The sequence below is a fragment of the Triturus cristatus genome, chromosome 12 (assembly GCF_964204655.1).
Source record: "Triturus cristatus chromosome 12, aTriCri1.1, whole genome shotgun sequence".
NCBI classification, from domain to species: domain Eukaryota; kingdom Metazoa; phylum Chordata; class Amphibia; order Caudata; family Salamandridae; genus Triturus; species Triturus cristatus.
This window is the reverse complement of record NC_140595.1, coordinates 92,014,364-92,040,900: the sequence shown is the minus strand read 5'-3', so window position 1 is coordinate 92,040,900 and position 26,537 is coordinate 92,014,364. Positions and strand designations below refer to the sequence as shown.

The window sequence follows — 26,537 nt, the reverse complement described above, 5'->3', positions numbered from 1 at the left end:
CTTCAGGCCAGTGAGATTACCGTAATCCTGCTTTACAAAAAAAAGGGGGCTTCAACATGACATGCCCTTGGCCACCGAAAGCCCTACTCTGGGACTCAATCCGCGTTATAAACTGTACCGCCAATGCACATGCATGATATCAGTGTGTACCACGATGGGGATAAAAAATAAATTCTGCTTGTGGTGAGAGAGAGACAGGGGCGCATGTTCTACACAGTTAAGCAGGGGACCTTGAACATACATACAGTGCCAGAATGCCTGGCCACAAACACAAGTGTTTTAAATGCAATTGGTACAGAATTAAGCATTTGGTCATCTGTGTTACAGCAGATGTCCAACCTACATAAAACAAGAGTGACTACTTGACCAAAAAAACAGCACTGTGGCTCAATGCAAAAAGTCGGAAAATAAACTTGTTACTGATGGGTTGTTATTTTAATGAACTGAATGAGTGGAACATTTATGCTGCCAGCACTTACAGTTTGCAATAAATCCTCGCAGAGTTTTTTCGCTGTGGTCAGGCCTTCTTGTTTAGGATGGCTGCAGAGGAACATGACAAAAATTAGACCTACCATTGAGAAAAAGCTCCATGACACCACATTCGATTAGTCTGCCACACAGAGGTGGTAATGTCCTAAACAGCACAGTTCCTGCAGCCCCACTGGCTTTAAAAGAGCCTCAAATGGTGATAGTTAAAATACGTTTGGACCAATCCATAATGACCAAAGGAGAGTGACCAACATCCAGAGATCTCTGCTTAACAGCTGTTAACATTACTTTATTCTTCAAACAAGTTAAAGTGCTTTGTTTAGCTCTAACAATATGGAAATAATGCAGAAGCTGAATATGTGATTGGGAGAGGATAGATGACAGCAGTGTAAATATACTTAAGTCCCTGCGAACCCTAGAGGATCTCTGATTACCTAATGTAAATGTACATCGGCTCAAAAGCTTCTCTGCCGGATGCAGGTTCGATGCAGCCAGAGCCCCTTCCGCGCAGAAAAACCTTGGCTCCCGTCTCCAACTGGATATGCTGCAGGAATGAGCAGTTTGGCCCCTCCACTTTCTCCTTCACGTTAAACGAGGGTGGTGCTTGGTCCAGGCCAATGAACAGTTTATCCTGCACATAGTGCATCTGGAAAAGCCAGACAGTAATCATATTATAAGAATCAAAGACATGACTCACCCACTCGTACGAAATCAAGGACAACAGTAATTTGCCAGAATAACTGTCGGACAGTGCAGTCAGTCCTTGGCTGCTCTTTAGACAGGACTGCTCTCTGCTTCCATTTTTTCTAGGAAGATTGTATCAGCGGAACCTCACTATACAGGCCCAGCCTTCTTTATCCTCCAATAATCACACAAATAAAAATGTATTGCTTAAAACACTACAAAAATACTACATAGAGCACACAAAAAAAAATAGAACAGGTTAATACACAATTTGGACCTACTAAAAAAATTATCACTGGTATAGCCATTAGCCCAAAAAGGAGGACATATTTTATGGGACCTCAAACAGCCCAATTGTGTAACAAGTGGTTAAATAACATTCACACTACCACCATTTAAGCGGATTAGATACATTTGGATGAACATGCAAAAGACCTGGTTCAGGGTGCTCAAAAATGCATGATCCTTCCTGAGGGTGGCGCAAACAAGCATTGGCTGAGCTCAAAGAATGCCAGTAACCTGATTTCAGAGAAAGTAAAGTAACTGAAGCTAAACCAGCATTGGCATAGCCAATAGGTCTCGCCTTTGGCGGCTTATAAGTGTTTAGCCAGAGTTATTGTCTTTGACAAGGTCTTTAAGCTATGTTGCAGAGCAGCATGTTGAAATGTTCTAATAAAAAGGTGTTCTAAGCATTTGTTACCTTATATATAACCAAAAAAGATATGTACAACCAAACGACCATATTAAAAATACAACTATCGTAAAAAAAAATGCCTTCTCGTTTTTTTCTCCTCGCAAGGCTAGCGAATTCTTCCTGACCATTCTAATGCTGGTGTGTTAAGGGTTTTCTTTGGTATTGGGGGAGGGGGGGGGGAATAAACAGCGCTGGCGGTGGGGCAGTGCTGCACTGTTGCAGAGCTGATGCAAAGGTGGTGCTGTGCTGGTGCTCAGATGGTGCAGCGCTGGTGCGGAGGTGGTGCTGCGCTTGGGCTGAGTGATGCGGAGGTGTTTTGGTGGTGCTTAGGTGCTGCCGAGTGATGGTTAGGTTGTGCTGCAGTGGTACTGCTGAATGATGCAGAAGTGGTGCTGAGTAGTGCTGAAGTGGCGCAGCGCTGACACTGAGGTAGTGCTGAATATTTGCTGAGGTGGTGTTGCACTGATAAGGGTAACTAAATGGGCATTCATTTTCAGAATCATTGGCAGGATATGACTTCCTATTTTTTTACACTGAACCAACATTGACAAACTTGTCCCTAGAGCATTATGCCAGAAAACAACAGATTTGTAAAGATTTGCAGCTGTCGCAATTCCTCGTGTACCGTTGTAAGCAGGCAGGAGAAAGCAGAGCGAACCACCAGGACAACCAGGTGAGCAGGCCATATTCCGAGATGACATGAGATTGTTACACAGAGCAGATTCTAGTCTCACCTAGAAGGGTAAACAATGGGAAGGGCGGCATATTAAAAAATAAAATTAACCCTTTATTCAAATGTACCAGTTATTAGGGTGTTTCAATCAAAAAAGAAGTTCCCAGGCACTGGTGTGCAGGGTGTCATGGGCCTGGAGCCATGCATGAGCCCTCATGCTAATAATCCAGGCCAGCGAACTCCAGTGGCAGCAGTTCAAACCCCAGGTCTCCAGATCTCCTGTTGGTCCGGAAACACGCCAGGCTGGTCTGAGGCAGGGACTGCAGGAGTCCGTGGCTACTCCACTTTGGCGCAAGACTTTCTGCTGGCCAGACAGCTGTGTAAGGACCAGCTTATTTGTATTTTTAGACTGGACCAGCAGGAGCCAAGCCTTTGTTTGCACAAAGTCTGTAACAAGAGACGGAGCCAAAAAGCTACAATTCCTGTTACTCTTAACATGGTTTGAAAAGAGCGAAAGTGCAACATAGACCTCTAAAGGTGATGTGGCAAGTTTGTCCTCTAGAAATGTGCGTTTCTGCTCGAGGAATCCGGGCTCTTTTAGGAAGCGGAGAGTAGAGTTTCGAAACCATCCGAGCACCGCACATGAGCAAAACATGTATTTATTGAATCTATACAGAGCTTTTTCTAATTAATGCACAACCAGATTATAAAACAATGGACGGACTTGAGATGGGTGTGGGGTGGCAGGTCCAAGGGGAGTCCTGATATTGGTACACTTCACCCCCGCAGGGATTCCTGGTCTGACCCACTACGGTATGGGGCGGAAGGCTGGCACAGTATGGGTCGCTTCTGATCTAGTTGGTTATGTATTTTGCACTGTCTCAGAGTGCACTCTGGTGGGTTCTTTCCATCGGACACATCCTGCCACCGGTTTGCATCAAAGTGCCCATGAGAATAACTTCTGCTGCCAGGGGGCAGGTGGTTTGCTCTGCCATGCTCTGGCCAATAAACTGTTTCTCTGTCTCTCGCGCATTGGTACTAGTTCCTCTTTCAGACAGTTTCTTTGTTGTGTTGTTAACCCTGCCATTTATGGCAGTTGCTCCATAAGAGACCACATGTGTCTAATGCCCATGAAGGCTAGTAAGGCGACAAAGATTTGGGGGAAACCCGTTCTCGTGCGCAGAAGGAGGGAGCACAGAGCCGTTTGGACAGTGGGGTGCAACACCAACAAGCCATCGCTCAGAGCTGGTAACTCATGTGCATTTTCCAAAACCAAACACGAGCTCCTGACGAAGGGAAACAGTTGCAAAAACTAGGTTAATATTAGGAAACCGACAAAACTAGTTAAAGTTATTTTAAAAAAACGCTTCCGAGATAAAGACAACTTTCCCTACAGTGAACCAGATGGGGCGGGGCCTACGCCTGTGGGGCAAACATCCTTCTCAGGGGCTTGCAGAAGGCAAGATCCACGACTTGAGAACATTACTCAATATAGTTATACCTACCACAGCCTTCGGACCTTTGCTGCGCCTTGAAGCAAGTCGCAGGTTACCCCAGCACTATACAACAAGCATGGGCCGCGCGACGCAGGAAGCTTGTAGTAATGTAAAAAAAAAAAAAAACACGCTAGTGATGCCCACGCGTGCAGCAGCACGAAAAAGTGAAAGTGATCGCGCTGGAAGGGAGGCAGATGGCGGTTGCGTGTGTGCTCGCATGAACGCAAGCGCTAGGCCACCAAAAGCCTGTGGCAGCACTTTGAAAACCCTGATACTAAATGTCTCGCAGAGCAGCGCATGCGCTGGCCCAGCGAGACCTAAAAAGGAATCTAAAGAAATCTAGGTGCACCCTACGCAAGGATTTTTTCCTCACCTGGAGCAACCATCTACAATATTAATTACCATTAAGAGGCTATGCACCAGTGAACCACTCCAAAACAATTCTGGGGTAACCGTTTCACAAACATGCCTATTATGTTACTGTTGGTAAGATAGGTCTATAGTTGGTCGGAAGGAACAGAAAGTCAAATTAAAACTAAATCTTTCCTTTCAGGATTTCAAAGCTTACGCGAAATCCTTTTACAGTCTTGCAGCATGCCACGCACCCTTGCTGGAATATTTCATCATGCAACTTCTCTTTGATGCCATAATATGTAATGCACCTTATTTTATTATGAAATTCAACGTCAAATCCTAAAGCATTTCCATAAATGTTTTGATGACATGGCCTGGACAGGGCAGACCAAACAGGAAGAGGTGGATAGTCTGAAAAGAGTTATAGCTTCAAAGAGCCCTGATAACTTCTACTTTACTTAATATACATTGATATCAGTTGTCTTGGGTATCTTTGTCATCTAAGTTGCCGCATATTTCAAAGCTGACAAAAGTGTAAAACTTATTCCCAAAAGCAGTTAAACCCTCCAACCCAGTCCTACACACACAACTATGTCAAAGCTGAATACTGAAATCACTGTGCAAAAAATGAACATATAAAAAATAAATAAAGATTGTTGTTCTTACTTTACCTACCCCGGACTGGAATTGCTTCGGGCCACCAGTTTGGGGCAGGTGAGAGGAGGGAGCAGACGGATGATACACCGTCACGGTCGCACCATTGAAAACGGCACCTCCAGCTGCAGCCTTCATCATGCCGCTTGTGATTATCTCTTTTATAAGGTTTACCGCTTCTGTTGGGAATAAATAAAGACTTAATGCAGGGATAGAGCTTCCCCGCAAGGCAAGCCCCAGCAACGTCACAGAATAATAAGTTACTGAATGGTTAAAAAAAAATGGCTAGATAGTCCATCAAAAGTAGTCTTTATGACTGCACGGACAAACAACCAGCCTGTCCTGAGATATAGATATATATTTTAAATTACCATTCTGCTTGGCCTTTGCTATTTAGCTTAAAACTGCTTGGCCCTGGAAGTACAACAGCAGACGGTGGTAAAATTATTCGATTTTGTGAATAGATTTGCGTTAATCAAACTTTAAAGGAGCTAAATTCTGATACAAAATCCTGTTTTTTCCACATACAAAAAAAAAAAAAAAAAAAAACACACCGCTTTAACATTTGCATACATTCAGCAGAGGCTCTTTAACATCAATAAAAGGAATGATAAATCAATTAAGGCACTGAAGAGTTCTACAACATTCTATTCACCTCCACTATCCCCAAGTGGTCGGAATGTCGAACGTCCTGTGTAAGGAGGTTACCCAGCCTAACTAAGTGAATTTTCCCATTACATATGGAAGACTGCAAATACAAGAACGCAAAGAAAGAACATGATTGAACAAGCTCACGTCATGTGAGCAAAAGGGGGTTTTCACGATTAGGGAATCGTGCGCATCACGGAGGCTTTGCAACTGCATGGGTCTCAGGGAACCAGATAAACAAGCATTGAAAATGCAATAGGTCTGACCTTTGATTAAGTTAAAGCCATTTGCTTTGCTAATGGCAATGTATAGCAAAGCAAATGGCTTTAACTTAATAAAAGGCACAACCTATTGCATTTTTAATGCTTGTTTTTGTTGTTGCAAATTAAGCGCTGCCAGTCTTGTGATGGGAGATGCCAAGGCTGAGCAGTGTCACGTGCAGCTGCTCTGTGCAGAGTATCCTGGCCCGCAGAGGACGCTCACGCCCCTTCTTCCCAAGGGGGTGTTAGATGCATGAACCACCCGCAGAGCTGAAGCCGCTACAGAGGCTTTGCGCCTATTGGACTGAAGACAGAGGCTGCCCCTGGACGGATAAAGACTGGGGACGAGTTTTAGCCAGCGACACACATGTACCGCGTAACTCAAGATTCAAACTAATACAAACATGTATATTACATTGTGAGAAAGTGCCATCTTTCTTGCATGGTATGTCCCCACTTTTTGCTGAATTGCTGAATGTACTTTGACTGAGTGTGCCCTGGACTCCTGCCAATCAGGTGCCCAGGGCCTATGTACCTTCCCTAAAACACACAAAACCCAAATTGGCAAACCCTGGCCACATGTCAGCCTCTGGTAAATGGTACCCTAGGTACCCAGGGCCTTGTGACCAGGGAAGGCCTCTAAGGGCTGCAGCACTCATTGTGCCACCCTTAGAGGCCCTGTACCCTTACACACACACACTGCCTTTGCAGGCAGAGTGTCTGGGTGCAAGACAAAACAAAGTCGACATGTCACATCCCTGTGTGCCATGCCCATCACCTACACTGCCATGGCATACATCAGCCACCCCTCTAGCTGGGTGTCTTATGCCAATGGTGTGGGCACAGAAGCAGGAGCCCTGTGCCCCTACAGTACCCAGGTCCATTCCTGGGTCCTGTAAGTGCAGTGCTGCCATTTAAGAGTACATGGTGCTGAGAGCTCGTCAAACACGAAGTCCACAGCACCATAAAGGCAACACTGAAGACTGAGAAGTTTGGTATCAAACTTCTCAGCACATTAAACGCGCACTGATGCCAGTGTGGGATTTAATGTACCAAGCACCCCAGAGGGCATCTTAGAGATGCCCCCTTAAACCTAACCTACAATCCACATCTGCACTGAGGCTGCCTAGGCTACCACACAGCAGACATGTTGCTGGACCCCTGGGTGGGAGAGCCCCTGCTCTCCTGGGCCTGCAACAATGCACATCCTGGGCGAGGTGCTAAATCTCCTCCCCCAGGGTGGGCATGGGGAAGCTTCAAAGGCATGCCGCCTCTGTGAGCTTCCCCAGGCCACTGCAACCCCCCACTCTGGCGGGAAGCTTTGGCCGGAAACCCCAAATAAGGACAGGGTACGTGCCAGCCTGCCAACCCCACCCCTCAGGTGGGGGGGGGGGCGAGGTGAAGCACATCTCCGGGCTCTCGCCATCTTGTAGATGGAAAGCCCCACCCCATCAGGACTAGGCTACTGCCCCCCTCCCACAGGAGAGAAGCAGGATAGGGGGTGTACCCACCCCAGGACAGGGACCCATTGGTCCCTGCCCTTCACCTACCTGTAACGCCCCTAAATCTAGCATTTAGGGGCACCCTGAACCTTCCTTCCCCAGATTCCAAAATCCGAAGAAGAGCTGGAAGAAAGAAGACCTGCCCTGCAGCTGCTAAGAAGAGGAAGACACCAACTGCTTTGGCCCCAGCCCTACCGGCCTGTCGACCCTTGAACCTGCTCCAACCCGGCATCTCTTGTGGCCAGCAACCTCACAAACCCCGGAGGATCCGACTATCTTTTGGCTCCAAGCCCCTGGGACTCCCATGAGTAGAGGCTCTACTCAAAACCTACCACTAATCCCTGGCAGCAGCCCGGAACCGCGAACCCAGCACACTCGGCACCAGCCAAGCCTGGCCAGTGCCGGAGTGAACAAAGACCACGAGGACGACCCCACGGCGACTGTGACCCTGAGTCCGGCACCCAAGGACCTCCCTCGACACTCCTGAAGAAGCCTGCAGCCTCCGAACAAGGTGCCCCCCCCCCCACCACGATCCACAGAGGGTAACATTTCCCGACACCAAAAGGCACCCCTTCACGCGGCGCCCCGCAGCCCCCTTTGCCCAATCCCGGGGTACCTACCTATCCCCCAACTACCCAACTTACCTCTCGAAGTGGTGGTGGCACCTGAAGAATCCTCGTCCCAGAGCTTGCAGCCTTTTTAAACCAGAGATTTCCCATTGAGATCAATTGAGCGCCCGAAGGCTCAAAAGCACCCTGCACCCAGCCGCCCGAGTGGCCCTGGCAGTGCAACCTCTACACCTACCTACTTCCCCACTTGCCCTGAGTAAGTGACCAGGAGCCCAGGTCCCACAGCCGCGTGGCTTGCCAGTCAGCAGCCACCAACCAAGGCCCCCCTATCCCTCATAGGATAACATTGGGCCTAACTCTCTCTGCACCCGGCTGCCCTAGAGTCGCTGAGGGTGAACCAACTGTACCTACCTGACCCTGGGGGACCCCCCAAGTCTATGCCCAGAACCTCAACTCTGCCAGTCGAGTACTTACCCTTAAACAGCAAACTCTATTTTCCTCATAGGGTAACATTGACTGGCTTTTTCCTGAAATTTCTTCTAAGTGTGGACTTTTCAAATCTTAAAATATTCACCAAAAATCAGCCGAGTAACGAAAACGAAAATACTCACCTGCTCTTAGGGGAGCTCCCAGTGCTGGATCTTGGTGCCCAGCACTGACTCTGAAAAATACTTACAACTGTACTTACACGCAACCCAATTTTCTTCCATAGGAAACCATTGACTGTTTTTCTGTGAAGTTTCTTCTAAGTGTCAATTTCTGCAATCTTTAAATATTCTTTAAAAATCGTATAATATCTGAAAACTTAATTGCTTACCTGTTTTGGATAAAGGTCCCAGTACTGAGTCTAGGCACCCAGTACTGGATTACAAAAGTAACAAGAACATACTGTACCTGCAACTTGAATTTTCTTCCATAGGGAATCATTGACTGTTTTCTTTGAAATATTTTCAAAGTGTCAACTTTTAAAATAGCTAAATATTGTTTAAAAATCACCACAGTAATTAAGTCGACTTTCATCACTTGATTCTAAGTACTGCCCCAGGACTGAATCTAGGATCCAGTCCTGGAATTCCAAAAGTAATCCTAAAAGTAATCTGTTGCAAATAACTTGAAATTTCCATTAAGCTCAATGCATTGTTGTGTTTAAAATAGAGTTGCCTATTGCAACCACTTGTAACTGTTTACAAAAGTCAATTGCATATTGCAAAAGTATTAATATGAAAAATCTCATTCTGAGAAAGTATATTTTAATACCTATTGTTGGTTCTTAAATAAAACAAGCATATATTTTTTTATATAAACCATTGGCCTAGAGTTCAGTTATTGAGTGTGTGAGACCATTTGCTGATTGTGTACAACAAATGCTTCACACTGTCCTCCGATACTGCCTTACTGCTCGACCAAGCTACCACTTTAGAGAGTAAGGTTATATCTAACTTTAGCCTCTGCCAAACCCTTGGGGACTGTGGACTCTGTACACCCTGTACCTATTAAGGAACAGTATATACAGAGCCACTTTCTCACATATAGGGCGTATCTTTCCCCAGATAAACTTAACAAATATTTTAATATCAACACCTCTGAATGCCTGCGGTGCTGCCTTCTGGGTGCTAACCTGTGACATATGCTGTGGTTTTGCCCCAAGCTTCACACTTACTGGCATGCGATATTGGAAACGCTTAGCACATGCACCAACATGGAAGTACATGACACTTGGGAGGTCTGTATGCTGGGGTTCTATAAAAGGAATAAAACAGAGCGGGCTTCCGATTTCGAGACCTAGGACTAATAGCAGCGAAACGGCTCATAACCAAATGAGTGAAACACAAGGACCCACCAGAGGTATCACACTGGAAGAAGTCCCTAGAAGTGTGGGCGCAGGCAGAGAGCACCAGCCTACACAGGGAAGAAGCGGCGGGGTTGAGGAAGCATCCCATTGCACAAACCTGGGATGACATGCTCAGAACGCTAGTGCGCTCCGATACCAAACAGCAGCCACCGCCCGCACAGCAGGTGGGGCCGAACACTTGATGTAGCACCAGAAAGTAGAGGATGTGCTGCACCTGTATGTTATCCCAAACACAATGATTAGATCAGACCAAGCCTCGCATTCCTTGAAGATGTTAAACGGTAGCAGACCACGCCCGCATCGGCAGTAGCAGACCACGCCCGCATCGGCAGTAGAAGTCCACGCTCACTAATGACACTAATCTAGGCATGGCTACACCAAACAAAGACATACCAGGTACTGGACACATTCCCTCAACATATTGACATCTCTTGTTTGCTTAGTTTAACTATTGGTTATTAAACGTTTTTTTGGGGTTGAATGTTATAAGCAAGAGAAAAGAAATATCTTGTGAGCAGAAGCGACACTTGTATGTATATATGGATCTGTTTATTCTAGACATGTTTTAAGGTATACTTTAACAGTTGCGACCCACAATGAATAGCCTTCTCATATAGGTGTTGCTTACTTTTAATTTATTTAATGTTCTTGCCTCTATCGCACCATAGATTACTGTCGGAAATAGGCCTACCAAACCCTTTTCTCCTGGCGCTCGATTGGAGATGACAGAATGTGCGCCCTGTCAATGCCCAAGATGATTAACAACTGGATGAGCATCCATACACTGTAGCTACCAATGATACCAAGTTCATGTGAAGGACACACGCTGATTTCTTTATACAGTGCCATAGAACAAGTGATGTATTAAGGAAAGTGATGGTTATTGATGCTAGACAATGGATATACTGTACCAGGAAATAAAAAATAAAAAAAGTACTAATAAAGATATTAAAAAAAATGAACCACCTGCAGAGCTGAGGCGGGGCACGACCATTGCAGTATAAAGTGGCAGGCGCTGATCAAAAGGACAGTGCCTGGTAATGTGGAGGCCCACTGTGCTGCAGGTCAAGGGCGGACTCCCCGGGCCCTGATATGATGTCAGAGTGCAGGAGATGGGCCTCGAGGTGTCCTTGCTGACTCAGAGTTCGAGTCCCGGCTCGGGCACTTGTTGAAAGGCCGTGGGGTTCTGGACACATCAAGTGCCCCGCCTGTGCCTTGAGTTGTACTCAGACATGGAGCACTTAGTGCTGTACTAAAGCACACAATGCAGACAGAACCCCTTAAACATGAAATAACGTCAGTATTGTGCTTGCACATTGAATAGCTGGGCGCTGTGCTTCAAACAAATACTGTCTGGCTTAGAGCTGTGGTAAAGCATAGATTGTTGCGGGTCCTTATGCATCACAACCCAACAGACATAAATGAGAAAAGAATGAATGCGTGATCCCCTGGTACCCTCCGACACCCTTTCTCTCTAATTATTAATCCCCTGTGCTGCCGCCACCCCAGGCCCTGCCTCGCCTCATCTCTCTTCAGTCATTCATCTACCCAGAATCCTTAGTGGCCTTTCCGCTACTGTGGCGATGGCCCCTCCGTCCCAGTTTACTGCCGCTAGCCAAACTTCATTCTTTCATGGTTTCTGTATGCCAGTTGTTCTCTCAGCTCACTTATTTATTACATCCTCTGAAAGCTGATATTTACAAATTGAGTGAATCAGCTCTGTCTCCAGAATCCTGTGTGTGACCCCCCCCCCCCCCACCCCGGTCGCCGTCATCGCACTACCGCCCTCCGGGTTACCACAAGACTACAGCAGGCCAAGTTCCTTCCTGGGGAAATGGCAACTCCAATCCAAAGGCTGCATGGCGGGCAGCGGCAGTGCCCCTCCTGTACTCTCGGCCGGCATTCCCTGCAGCCAGAGCCCGGCTCTCTAGGGTGAGGAGGGGGCAAGGCTCGGACTGCTTCCGCCTGCTGCACGGGGCTTTCAGCGCTGCATCTCTCCAGGCTCTGGGGAGGAGGCACACTCGGAGCAGAGATCCGGACAGAGCAGGGAGAGGCCCAAACACCAAGCCAAACAAACTGAGCTGGAAGAGGGACAGAGCAGGCAGAGACAGTCAGGCTGAGGGGGTGCGTCACCACTCAGGGAGGGAATCAGGGAGAGAGAGCGAGAGAGAGGGGCAGAGGAAAGGGGAAGCGGGCGGAAGGGATGTGGGCCGGCGGAGGAAAGAATGCAAAGAGAGGAGGAGGCTGAGAGAACGGAAAGGCGGAAGAAAGGAAACAGAGGAAGGATGACAAGAGGGGAACGCACATATACAAATTAAAAAAACACTAGCCTTACCTTGTTGTTCAAGCGTAAACCATCATCTCTCAAAAACATGACACTCCAACCCGAAGGCACTGGCTGTGCAGCTTCACAGAAAGCAACGCACGACTGCTGTCTTCAAAACAAGCATCGATCTCTTATCTTTATGGGGCCATGTGTTTCTAATTAGAAACACATGGCCCCGTAAAGATAAGAAAGTGCTTTGCGACAGCAGCAAAGCAGGCGAGCCAGTCCGGATCGGAGGCCAAAGGGCGTCAACCAAAAACCCTCATTTCCAATGGCAGGCCACCGTTTAGCATAAATGGGGACGCCAGCCAATGGAAATGAGGGGCGGGGCGTCATGCCCTTTTCCGAAACTCCTAGTTAACAATAAATCTCACTTTGCGCTGCAACGCCACGCGAGACCTAAAAACACTACTGTACCAGGAACAAACTCCCTCACACCACTCAGCTTATTTAGCCACCATGCAAAAGTGATAATGGACAAATAATTTTAAAATTAGTACGAAATTGTAGCATATGAAGTCCATCTCATAGGATGAGGACTCCCAATAATGGCAATATCATGCCCTGGAGTCTTTTACTGCAGTCTGATGTGTGAGGCAACCCTGGTCATTGTCTCCCTAAATCAGAATGACCCTGCTGGCATCATAGCACGGGGTTAGTAGGCGATAAAGATTGACTATACTCAGAACAAGCATTTGCAATGCAATAGGTCTCGTGTTTACGCGAGTTTGAGCTATTGACATTACAAATAACAATGCCTTTTATTTTCGTTTTTAAAACATAAATAAAAGGCATTGTCCTTTACAATGCCAATAGCTTAAACTAGCGTAAATGCGAGACCTATTGCATTGCAAATGCTTGTTTCAGTCAGCTGGGAAAGAAGATAAGATTACCGTACCTCTAGCGTCGTTTAATTTGACAGTTGTTCCCCCTTCATTTACCTCTGCTCACAAGCTTGGTTGTGCTGCAATTGAAGCGAGCTGAGATTGTGCTTGAAGTTCACTTGCACGGAGGTAACTGCCACGACTTATAGCTGAAGGACACAACCGCTGCTTGGATGAATTTAGTTATTACGTGCACAAGGTATCTGATGAATAGCAACGTACACACTAACTGACTTAAAGCTTTTAAAATGACCTAATGCAGAGGAGGGTTCTGGAATGAAGACCCAGAAATAGCGCTCCATGGCTTATACCTCCGTAGCAAACATCTTCTGGTGTCTCCATGCGTGCAAAATGTCTGTAAGTGTGTATATGTATCCATGCACACAAAGTATCTTGCGAAGTGATAATGGAAAGCTGGATACCCTATAGGTGGTAGAAGGGGGAAGAACTGCGAAGGAGGTGGGGTAGCTTAAAGGTCACGGGCAAATGTACTGAGGGATTGGTCAACACATCCAGCATGGAAGAAACTTGCATCACGGTAATTATAAACAACGCAGTACAGGTTACAATACATTAGTAGTGTAGATAATAGCAAGGAGGGGCGGGTGCCTAGCCCGCTTCTACATTTATTTTAACTCTCGAGGGAGCCTACCCCTCTTGCCGCCGAGAAGCAATCACCGCCGCGGCCCTGTTCGGCAAAACCGGAAGTCAGGCGCCCTTGCCCGGGACGTGGACAGGGCCTGCTCCGGCAGGAAGTGAAACCGGCGTGCCGTGCTAACGCAGGGCTCCCATGCTGAAGGGAGAGCCCCGCGGTGGCGGCCGGAGTGGAGAAAAGCCCTGGGTACCAGGAGGGGGCCCGGGTGAAGAGTGCGGGCGGCCAAGGCTGTCCACAGCAGCGCGGGGCTCCCAGGAGTGCAGCGAAGCCCCGCAAGAGAAGTGATGCCGCCGCGAGGAGGAGCCCCCACCAGAAGAGAGCAGTCCAGTGAGTGAAGAAGGGCTGGGGGGCTCCGTGTGGGCTATTGTTGGTGCCGGATCTGAGTGGCCCGTCTTGCAGCGGGACGCTCCAACGGGGATGGCATGTGGTCGGAAGGGGTTCAGGAGATGTGCACATCGCATGTGTGGACGTGCGGGTACACAGGCTCCAATCCGCCAAAAGCCCTGCGCGTGCCCTTCTCCTGTCCCACTTCGGAGGCAAGTCAGCAACAATAGATCTTGCTGGCAACAGTGCTTTCGCGCTGCATTCGCCAGGCGAGACCTAAAAAGGAAAGACAAATGAGTACCAACGATCAACTACATTCAAACTGTTGCTGAAAAGGGGTGACTTTCCTCAATGTGTGTAAATAATGCACATTACAGTTATAGATAACACCCGTCTTTTCAGTTGTTAGACAAAAAGGCTACTCTTCTGGAGAGAACCAAGAACTCGCTCTCATAGAGTGCAAACACAGACTATAAAGAAAAGGAGGGGGTATGCAACTGAAAACTACAAACAAAGTGAACTATCAACCACCGGCCCAGAATTGCTTTCCTGTAGAGTTTCTGTATGATAAAAAGTCAAGTTTGCATATAGCCAAGAGCTTACCCCTTGATAAGGCCCCCGGTCCTGATGGGTTAACCACGGCCTTTTACAAGGCCCATGCTGATGAGCTGGCGCCAAAGCTGCTGGACGTCTATGGGGAAGCCCTGGAAACGAGGGAACTACCTAGTTCCAGGAGGGAAGCTACAATATTTAACTCTCTTGAAGCCAGGGAAGTCAGAGACCCAGCTAGATTCATACAGGCCACTTTCGCTGATAAATGTAGATGTCAAAATATACACGAAATTAATCGCCAATCGACTGCAGCCACTGCTGCCCATGATTGCGCTCCCTGATCAGTCCGGGTTTATCCCGGGGAGGTCGACGTCGCACAACTTGCGCACCATTTTTTCAGTATTACATTATTTACACCCTGAAGAGCACGCCGCAGTGGAGTTCCTTGATGCCACAAAGGCGTTTGATACCTTGGAATGGTCGTTTCTGTTCACAATCATGGGTCGAATGGGGTTCGGTCCGCTTTTTATAAACAGTATTCGGCTACTATACAGCTCCCCTAGAGCTCTGATTAGGGTCAACGGGATGCTTTCGGACCCGTTCCCGATATTCCGTGGCACAAGACAGGGGTGCCCTCTTTCTCCACTGTTCGCAATAGCAATGGAGCCGCTTGCAGCACGGGTACGCCAACATCACACGGCTCGAGGAATAGGCTTTAGTTCCAGATTTCGTCTGATTTCGCTCTACGCGGACGATGTCACTTTATACCTGATAAACCCGAAAGAAAATCTGGACCCTGTTTTGAGGGAATTTATCCGATTCGGGGGTCTGGCTGGGATAACAGTCAACTGGTCCAAGTCGGTGATTTTCCCCTTAACGGACGGCACGCCTAAATCAGACTGAGTATCCGTTACAGTGGGAAGCAGACAGGGTAAAATATCTGGGAATATGGGTCAGTAGGGATGTGCAGGAAATTTGGAATCTAAATTATGGAAGAGTTATGACTTAGTTGGAGGAGAAGGTCAAAATATGGACGAAACTCCCGCTCTCTGACTGGTAGGCTGGCCTTAACCAAAATGATCGTTCTCCCAAGTTTTTGTATCCGTTTGCAAATATTCCCATTCCCTGAACGACATTTAACTCTTTAAGGTCAAGGCTGGTGACGCTGGCATGGGCAGGGGGTCAGGCGAGAGTCTCTTGGGAGCTGCTGATGCTCCCGTTGAGGCAGTGGGGGATGGGTGCGCCAGACATGCAGTTATATGCGCTTAGCCGGCAAAATATAATTGATTATATTTTAGTCTCATCTTCATTGCTGTCCTCACTAGGCACACTAAGTGCAACAAATAATTGTCGAAGTGACCATAACTCGCTGACACTGGACATTAAAAATGTTAATATCGCACCTGTAGCTCAAGCGCGTAGAATAAGGTGGGAAATGATCACCCGTGACAGCTTCATTGATAAACTAATTACTAACTGTGCACAGGAGTTTGGGATTTGCTCAGACCAGGACTCCCACCCATCATTAGTCCTTGGTGCCTTTGATCGAATCACCAAGCAGGTTGCCTCAACCCCAACTATCGCGCAGACCAAGGCCCCTAAAATATAAACAAATTGTTTGATGAAGCCTGTATGAGCACCCATAATGAACTCATGCAGGAACTCAAGCAAAAACCTAGGGTGGCCTTAGGGGTCACAAATGCAAGGAGGGCATATAAACTTGCGGTGGAAAGGCGGAAAAAACAACAAAGGGAGATGGCTTGGGAGGAGCTTAGTCAGGCCAGTGTTCTGGCAAATAGTACTAGGTTCTGGTCCGTTGTTAATAGTCCAATGTTTGATGAATCACCAAACGCCAGTAAAGACGGTTTAGTTCCTGCTGATAGGTGGGTTCAACACTTAGGGAAAGTGTACAGTGATGTGATCACTGCAACACCTGTAAGGTCAGTAGGTAGTGTTCCTGTCTCACATCCCTTAGTTTTTACAACGGATGAAGTTATAAAGGCGATTATATCAACGTCAGGGGGGAAAAGCCCCGGGTCCTGACGGAGTTCTGGTCGATCTCTATAAAACAGATCCTAAGTTATGGGCTAAAATCCTAATACATGTTTTTAATGCAGCCACTCTGTCTGGCTTTCCCCAGTCTTGGGCCAAGGCGGTGGTTATACCGATTTTCAAGAAGGGAGCCAGAGACAATTCGGCCTGTTATAGGCCCATTTCCCTTCTTAACTCCGTGGCCAAAATTATGGGGAAGTTATCCTTGCACGCCTAACAGAGTGGCTTGACCAAGCAAATATAGTCTGACCTTCAATATGGTTTCAGGAAAGGTACTTTGGGCCAATGTCTCAACCTTCATCTAGTGATAGGGAAGTACACAGTCGCTAACCACGGGGATCTCAATCTGGTCTTTATGGACCTAACCTCGGCTTTCGACCTGGTCAATAGATCAAAACTGTGGGCGACCCTTTTAGATATAGGGCTAGACACGGACCTGATCTCTTTTTTGGCTGCCATCCATGAAAATACAACAGCGGCAGAGCGCTTTAATGAAGATGGCAGCCTAACTGATTCCTGGGCAGTTAAAAGAGGGATCCGGCAGAGGTGCATCTTTGCACCCTTGCTGTTTACGCTCTAGATTAATAAGTTGGGGGCGCCCTGATCTCTTGCTGTAAAGACATCCCTAGAGCTGGCACTAAAATGATTCCCGCACTTCTGTATGCCGATGATGCAGTGTTGGTGGCAAGGACTGCTAGGGGGCTGCAGACACTTTTAAATTGTTTTATACATTTTATGGAGTCCTTGGACTTTATTACTAATTTTAAAAAGTCACATGCAATGTCGATAGGTTCAAGGAAGGCAATGAAGGTCAAATTTTATTGGAAAGATCAAGAATTAATAAAAGTCTCCGCTTTTCCATAGCTAGGGGGTTCTTTTTGATGACAGGCGCTCATGGCTCATGCAGCGCACACAGAAAAGGAACGTGCTAGCTAGAGCTTCGGGGCTATTCTGGATTTTGCAAAAAGAATTGGATCTAAACCACTCCCGGCACCCATGGCTACTTATGGGAGCGACATATGGGGATATATAAACGTCAGAAATTCAGGGGGCCGAAAATACTTTTTTGCGCCGATTGTCATCGGTCTCGGCTTCCATGCCAGTTTTTAACATACATGAGGAGATAGGAGCAGGTTTGATTTCCGACCAGATTGTGGTTGCCCCTTTATTGTGCTGGCTGAGAATTTGGGCACAGCCCAACCCAAATCTCAACCAATTAACCATCCAAGATTGCCTTTCTTTAGACAAGGAGCTTGATATCCCATGGATTCGTTACATCAAGGTCCAGATGGAAACCCTTGGCTGTTCTGACCTATTCTTGAGCCCTATAGTAATGGGCAAATCAGCCATAAGGGACTTCAAGCGGCAGTTTTTGGACAGACGCATGTCATTAAGGGAGGAGAATGAATTGGCAAAACTCACGGTGGGAAGTTTTGTCAAATTAAGTCTGGGCAGACAGTTGCAACCATATTTATCCTATATAAATAAACCTTACCATTTGTTTGTTTTAACAAGATTTAGGCATAATATGGTGCCTTGGCTTTCAGCGTTCCCGAAAGGGTATTTTAAAGAAGGAACATTAAATCCCTGCCCACGTGACCACTTTTCGGACCAGAACACCCTCCATTTAATATTTTTTTGCCCTTATTATAATTCACTACGGCGCTGGTATATTTACCCATGGTCTGTTTTGGAGTAGCAAGTTTAATAGAAGCAATTAGGCATAGGAATAGGTTATCATTGAACCACATTGCGGTCTCTGTTTTAAATTAAGATATTTACTTATTTTTAATGCTCTCTTCATAGGACACTGGACAAAAACAAGTTGGGCTAAAATTTTATCTTACTTATTTAATTCCCAGGCAGAATTATTTTGTGTTGGAGAGTTGTATTTTATTTCGCTTGCCGCATGATTGCCGGGGTGTTTATCTTTGCGCATGAAATGTTGTTCAACCACGGCAAGTGTATTTGAATCTCTTGTAGATAATGACACTGAACAGAGTAAGAGATTATGAAGTGTAATAATTGTTAAATTGTCCTCTGTTTGGAAATATGATGTCTGTTACCCTGTTGTAAGGTGGCGGAAATCGAACAAGTTTACATTTATGTATTTAATGTTTGCAGTTTTGATGGGTTTGTTTTGTGTTTGCACTTTGATGGTTTTAATTAACCGAATAAAGTTAACTTTGACTTTGGTATATCCCACGAAGATTATTCTACAAAATCCCTCAACATGTGTATAAAGAAGGGGAGGAGGGCTTCATATTGGTGATATGAATAATTCTACTCTTTCTGGATCCTTCCAATTTGTGAATTAACTGTTTTAGACTTAAAATATATGCAACATTACAAGATGCAAATACAGGCAAGAAAAGCTGTGTCTTTTACTCCTAGGTTTTACTCCGTGATTCCCACTAAATGCTTCTTTCGTAAACGTTTTTTTGCAAAGATAGGAAAATTGTAAAAGTATGCAGCAGATTATATACAGCAAGCTGCAAATTCTTTTGAAGGGGTAAAAGGTCGCAGATTCTTTTTTTTCAACAGTGACTCTACTGCAGGGGTCTCCAACCATTTCTGTAATGAAAATTATGAACTACTGATGGCTAAGCAACTCATGCATCATTTCCAGACAACTCCACGCCCAGCTTCATTGACTTTAAGCCTAATGTCCATAGAGCCAGATACTATGGTTTGAACAAAATACTTTGACTAGGGGCACTATGACCGTGTGTGGTTTTTGGGGATGTGTGAACATGTGCGAGTATGAATGGGCTAGATGTGTATGGGTGACAGAGCCTGTGTCGTATGTACTTGTGGCTCAGGATATACCTTCCGCCATATATGGCACCGTTACATGCAGAACACAAACCTCCAACCATTTCTTTTTAAATGGGGGAAATTTCAAGTGCAGAAAAATATTCTGCAAAAAAGTTCAAAATATAGAACAATTTTGTCACTTTAAATTTTTCCCATTAAAACAATGACTTTTTCAGTTATAAATATGGCATGGTGTCTACTGGTCACTGGGGGCAAGAGGCCTGTTTGTGAATGCGACACTTTATAAATGGGAGAAAATTAAAATGTAGAGAGATTATTTAAAGTAACTTTTCATTGTACTTTTCTCCCATTCAAAAGCATTCAGAAACATAATTTTATCATGCTCCAATATGGAGTTGACAAGGACTTTTATTTAAGAGTTAAATACATCAGTGCCTCGGTTCTTCACATCTGTGACGCAGCCCCAGTCTGGATCAGAAAACTGACTCCAGCACTGCTCATTATCAGGCCCTGCTATCTACAACCTGATAATTTAAAATAAACAGTGTCCTCTCAACTTTAAAAGGAAAATGTGACCCTCTGCCGATTAAAATATTAATTCAAGGGTACGGAATACTCTGAACGTATCTGGGAGCTACTGGCAGCTTGTGATCCAATCATTGGGGACACCTGCCCTAGGCATACGTGTGAGAAAGTGGCTCTGTATATACTGTTCCCAAATAGGTACAGGATGTACAGAGTCCACAGTCCCCAGAGGTTTGGCAGAGGCTAAAATTAGATTTAACCTTACTCTCTAAAGTGGTAGCTTGGTCGAGTAGTAAGGCAGTATCAGAGGACAGTGTAAAGCATCTGTAGCGCACACACTCAGCCAGCAAATGGTCTCACACACTCAATAACTGAACTCTAGGCCAATGGTTTATATACAAACTAATATATGCTTGTTTTATTTTAGAACCAACAATAGGTATTAAAATATACTTTCTCAGAATGAATAAATACTTTTGCAATATGCAATTGACTTTTGTAGAAAGTTACAAGTGGTTGCAATAGGTAACACAATTTTAGACACAATAATGCATTGAGTTCAATGGAAGTTTCATGTTATTTGCCACCGATTACTTTTAGGATTGCTTTTTGAATTCCAGGACTGGATCCTAGATTCAGTCCTGGGTCAGTACTTCGAATCAAGTGATAAAAGTCGACTTAATTGCTGTGATGATTTTTTGACACTATTTTGCCATTTTAAAAGTTGACACTTAGACTCCGTACTGGGACCTTTATCCAAAACAGGTGCGCGATTACGTTGTCAGAAGTTATACGATTTTTAAAGAATATTTTAAGTTTGCAGAAATTGACACTTAGAAGAAATTTCACAGAAAAATAGTCAATGATTTCCTATGGGAGAAAATTGGGTTACTGGTAAGTATAGTCGTAAGTATTTTTCAGAGTCAGTGCTGGGCACCCTGATCCAGCACTGGGAGCTCACCTAATAGCAGGTGAGTATTTTCATTACTCGGCTGATTTTTGATGAATATTTGAAGATTTGAAAAGTCCACACTTAGAAGAAATTTCAGGAAAAGCCCGTCAATGTTACCCTATGGAGAAAATTGAGTTATCGGTTTAAAGGTAACTACTCGACTGGCAGAGTTAAGGTTCTGCGCATAGACTCAGGGGTCTCCCAGGGTCAGGTTGGTGCACTCTCAGCGGCACAAGGGCAGCCGGGTGCAGAGAGAGTTAGGCCCATTGTTATCCTACGAGAGGTAGGGGGGCCTTGGTTGGTGGCTGCTGACTAGCAGGCCACGCGGCTGTGGGAGCTGGGCTACTGGTCATTTACTCAGGGCAAGTGGGGAAGTAGATAGGAGTAGAGGTTGCAATGCCAGGGCCACTCGGGCGGCTGGGTGCAGGGTGCTTTTGAGCCTTTGGGCGCTCAATTGATTTCAATGGGAAATCTCCGGTTTAGAAAAAAGCCTTCAAGCTCAGGGATGAAGATTCTTCAGGTGCCACCACCACTTCGAGAGGTAAGTTGGAGGATAGGTAGGTACCCCGGGATTGGACACAGGGGGCCGTGGTGCGCCAGGTGCCTTTTGGTGTCGGGAATCTTGCCCTCTGTTGAGTGGGGGGGCACCTGGTTCTGAGGCTGCAGGCTTCTTCAGGAGTGTCGAGGGAGGTCCTTGAGTGCCGGACTCAGTCGCCGTGGGGTCATCCTCATGGTCTTTGTTCACTCCGGCACAGGCCAGGCTTGGCTGGTGTAGAGTGTGCTGGGTTCGCGGGTCCGGGCTGCTGCCAGTGATTAGAAGTAGATTTTGAGTAGAGCCTCTACTCATAGGAGTCCCAGGGGGCTTAGAGTCAAATGGAAGCCAGGTCCTCCGGGGTTTGTGAGGTTGCTGGCCACAAGAGATGCCGGGTTGAAGCAGGAGCAGATTCGAGGGTCGACAGGCCGGTAGGACTGGGGCCAAAGCAGTTGGCGTCTTCCTCTTCTTAGCAGCCGCAGGGCAGGTCTTCTTTCTTCTAGCTCTTCTTCGGATTTCGGAATCTGGAATCTGGGGAAGGAAGGTTCAGGGTGCCCCTAAATACTAGATTTAGGGGTGTTACAGGTAGGTGAAGGGCAGGGACCAATGGGTCCCTGTCCTGGGGTGGGTACACCCCCTATCCTGCCTCTCCTGTGGGAGGGAGCAGTAGCCATGTCCTGATTGGGCAGGGCTTCCCATCTTTAAGATGGCGAGAGCCTGGAGATGTGCTTCGCCTCGCCTCCCCACCTGAGAGTTGGGGTTGGCAGGCTGGCAGATCCCCTGTCCTTATTTAGGGTTTCCGGCCAAGCTTCCTGCCAGAGGAGATTTAGCACCTCGCCCAGGATGTGCATTGTTGCAGGCCAAGGAGAGCGGGGGCTCTCCTACCCGGGGGTCCAGCAAAATGTCTGCTGTGTGGCAGCGTAGGCAGCCTCAGAACAGACGTGGATTGTAGTTTAGGTTTCAGGGGGCCTCTCTAAGATGCCCTCTGTGGTGCTTGGTACATTAAATCCCACACTGGCATCAATGTGGGTTTAATGTGCTGAGAAGTTTGATACCAAACTTCTCAGGCTTCAGTGCTGCCATTATGGTGCTGTGGAGTTCGTGTTTGACGAGCTCTCAGCCCCATGTACTCTTAAATGGCAGCACTGCACTTACAGGGCCCAGGAATGGACCTGGGTACTGTAGGGGCACAGGGCTCCTGTCTGTGCCCACACCACTGGCATAGGGCACCCAGCTAGAGGGGTGGCTGATGTATGCCAGGGCAGTGTAGGTTGTGGGCATGGCACACAGGGATGTGTGCCATGTCGACTCTGTTTGTCTTGTACCCAGAGTGTGCGAGTGAGTGTGTGTGTGTTAGGGTACAGGGCCTCTAAGGGTGGCACAATGAGTGCTGCAGCCCTTAGAGGCCTTCATTGGTCACAAGTCTCTGGGTACCTAGGGTACCACTTACCAGGGGCTGACATGCGGCCAGGGTTTGATAAATTTGGTTTTGAGGTTTTTGTTTAGGGAAGGAACATAGGCCCTGGGCACCGGATTGGCAGTCCAGGGCACACTCAGTCAAAGTACATTCAGCAATTCAGCAAAAAGTGGGGGCATACCATGCAAGAAAGATGGCACTTTCTCACAATACGCTCATGTGCAATACAGGCGAAATAGCAGTAGAGTACAACTTACAACAAGCATTTGCAATGCATTATGTCTCGCATTTGCGAGATTGAGCTATTGGCAATGTAAACGACAATGCCTTTTATTTATGCGTTTTGAAAACCTTCAAGCAACGACTATGAGTACAAAGTGCACATAACTAAAAGTCATTGCCATTTAAAATACCAATAGGTTAAAGTTTCGAAAGTGTGAGACCTATTGCATTGCAAATGCTCATTTGGTTAGGCTATAACTGTTAAATTAAAAAATAAGGTCACCTTTATAAACTGCTCCCTTTCGAGTATAAATGGGCACTGCGATGAATTAAGCTGCACAATTAAATTTCACACAATTTCAAGCAGCAAATGACAAGTAAATTTTGAATGACCTGGCATACGTTTGCCTATAGAGCATTTGCATATATTTCGCATGTATACTCCAATATTTTAATTCTGTTTAGACACTGGAATAGACTTTGGTGACGAGGGGCAGGCGACAGAGGCTATATGTGAGAATCAGAGGCTGAACCCCATTGGACTGTAAGAGCAGCAGAAGGCAGGAGGGGACTGTGGACAGAAGTGGAGAGCTAGAGTAGCTGAAGCAAGGAAGGAGAGGCCAGGATGTTAGGTTGAGACCCCGAGGGGTGAAACGCCTCACCTTTTATACATTCTGAAGGTCGGATTAGCTCAATAAATTCTGCCATGCTGCAGGGGCCTACTGCCTCCGCCGGGGAAGCCGTCGTGTATCATCAGTGAGGCAGCAACAGGGAAGCAGCCCACGAGCCACAACATGCCTGGCTTGGCAGAGTCTAGAAGTCAGACAAAGCACTGGAACCCTGGAACTGGCCTGACTGCTGCCGTTCTGCCACTGCGCCACGGCTCCGTCCCAGAGGGAGTTCAAACCAGTGCAATGGGACCAGAGGGAGTTCAAACCAGTGCAATGGGACCAGAGGGAGTTCAAACCAGTGCAATGGGACCAGAGAGAGGGAGTTCAAACCAGTGCAATGGGACCAGAGAGAGGGAGTTCAAACCAGTGCAATGGGACCAGAGAGAGGGAGTTCAAACCAGTGCAATGGAACCAGAGAGAGGGAGTTCAAACCAGTGCAATGGAACCAGAGGGAGTTCAAACCAGTGCAATGGAACCAGAGGGAGTTCAAACCAGTGCAATGGGACCAGAGGGAGTTCAAACCAGTGCAATGGGACCAGGTGGAGTTCAAACCAGTGCAATGGGACCAGAGGGAGTTCAAACCAGTGCAATGGGACCAGGTGGAGTTCAAACCAGTGCAATGGGACCAGAGGGAGTTCAAACCAGTGCAATGGGACCAGAGGGAGTTCAAACCAGTGCAATGGGACCAGAGGGAGTTCAAACCAGTGCAATGGGACCAGAGGGAGTTCAAACCAGTGCAATGGGACCAGAGGGAGTTCAAACCAGTGTAATGGAACCAGAGGGAGTTCAAACCAGTGTAATGGAACCAGAGGGAGTTCAAACCAGTGTAATAGAACCAGAGGGAGTTCAAACCAGTGTAATGGAACCAGAGGGAGTTCAAACCAGTGTAATGGAACCAGAGGGAGTTGTAACCAGTGTAATGGGACCAGAGGGAGTTGTAACCAGTGTAATGGGACCAGAGGGAGTTGTAACCAGTGTAATGGGACCAGAGGGAGTTGTAACCAGTGTAATGGGACCAGAGGGAGTTGTAACCAGTGTAATGGGACCAGAGGGAGTTGTAACCAGTGTAATGGGACCAGAGGGAGTTGTAACCAGTGTAATGGGACCAGAGGGAGTTGTAACCAGTGTAATGGGACCAGAGGGAGTTGTAACCAGTGTAATGGGACCAGAGGGAGTTGTAACCAGTGTAATGGGACCAGAGGGAGTTGTAACCAGTGTAATGGGACCAGAGGGAGTTGTAACCAGTGTAATGGGACCAGAGGGAGTTGTAACCAGTGTAATGAACCAGAGGGAGTTGTAACCAGAGTAATAAACCAGAGGGAGTTCAAACCAGTGTAAAGGATCGAGGTAGAGTTCAAACCAGTGTAATAGAACCAGAGGGAGTTGTAACCAGTATGATGAACCAGAGGAAGTTCAAACCAGTGTAATGGAACCAGAGGAAGTTGTAACCAGTGTAGTGGAACCAGAAGCAGGCCTTTATGCGGTTATTGAACCTGAGCGAGTTCTTACTAATGTAATGGAACCTTATGTCTGGCTACTGTGATTGGACCATCGCAAGGTTTGACCAGTGTAATGAAAGCAAAGCTGGGTCTGACCACTGTTAATGGTACCAGGGCAAGGTCTTAACAGCGTATTGGAACTAGGCTGCGATCTTAGCAGTGTAATGGAAGCAGAGCGAGGTCTGATGGGTGTAGGCGTTGTATGGGCAGTGTAATGGAACTAGAGCAAGGTCGGCAAAAGAAAGCGAGGTCTGCCTAGCGTAAGCTAGATATGGGTAGTGTAAGGGAAAGAGTGCAGGCTCTGACACAGTAAGAACGGACTGACCATTGTAATGGAAGCAGAGCGAGATCAGACCAGTGTAACGCAAGAAGAGTGACTAGTTTAAGCGCGGTCTGACCAGTGTAATGGAATCGGAGCAGGGCCTGGAACAGTAAGAAGGGTCTGACCACTGTAATGGGAAAAGAGCGAGATCTGTTCAATGTCATGGAAACAGGAGGTTAACAGGCCATCTCAGATTTGTCACCCGTTTGGAAAAAAACATCTGTCCGCCGTGCAGAATTCACCTGCCCGTAAGGCGGGAGCCATAATAGTCGATGCAGCTCCCGACTGTCGCCTAGCAGGGCAAGGTCCATCTTCTCTTTGTCGTCAGCTCTTCCTAGTCTAGCAACAGCGACTGAGGGCGAGCTGAAACACCTGCGCAGAATCACAACGGAAACCTTCCTCCTCACTGACAGGCAGATCCGAGGAACGTGTGAGGTTAGGGGAGGCCGAGAGGAGAACGATATATGCTGAGGCATACACTCGGCCCGTTCTCTTAGTCTCACTGTGGCCACCATAATGCCGCCTTCTTGATCTCGCCTTTCTCACCTTGTTTCCTCCATACGCCGGCTCGGAACATGGGCGCGGTTCACTCCCTCCACCGTCATCAAAACAAACCGTCGCTCCACAACAGCTGATCTCATCTCGGTTTAAACAAGCGGACGCCATTACGTATTTGCTCGGCTTTTCCTGCCGGCCTCGCCTGCCAAAAGGTTTGTCTTTATGGGGCCATGTGTTTGGCCCCATAAAGATAAGAAACCTTTTGCGACCAACGCAAAGCAAGCGAGTCCGTACGAATCGGACGGCTCGAAAAACCAAGCAAATACGTCACCGACACCTCTTTTCCAATGGCTGGCCACCGTTTAGCATAAACGGTGACGCCAGCCAATGGAAAAGAGGGGCGGGGCTTAATGCCCCTTACAGAAATACCCACATCTCATTAAATCGCGCCAG

The 26,537-nt window shown here is 46.9% G+C and overlaps 1 protein-coding gene and 1 non-coding gene across 5 annotated transcripts in view; both read right to left on the bottom strand.

Annotated features, from left to right (window-relative positions):
- The window catches only part of KHDC4 (KH domain containing 4, pre-mRNA splicing factor), a 77,080-nt gene that overhangs the window by 23,527 nt on the left and 27,016 nt on the right, over positions 1-26,537 (bottom strand). For 2 of the 4 annotated variants that reach the window (XR_014972150.1, XM_085638261.1), the window contains exons 7-9: positions 5,057-5,223; positions 924-1,135; positions 480-540 (exon numbers count right to left, since the gene is read on the bottom strand). Coding sequence is in view for 2 of the 4 variants with exons in the window: in XM_085638261.1 (XP_085494387.1) it covers positions 480-540; positions 924-1,135; positions 5,057-5,223 (440 nt within the window). In the remaining 2 variants the exon portion in view is untranslated. The remainder of the gene's footprint in view (positions 1-479; positions 541-923; positions 1,136-5,056; positions 5,224-26,537) is intronic. The other 2 variants (XR_014972151.1, XM_085638262.1) reach the window with 1 other exon arrangement.
- On the bottom strand, positions 1,228-1,355 carry LOC146772687 (small Cajal body-specific RNA 4). The gene has a single exon (XR_014974884.1).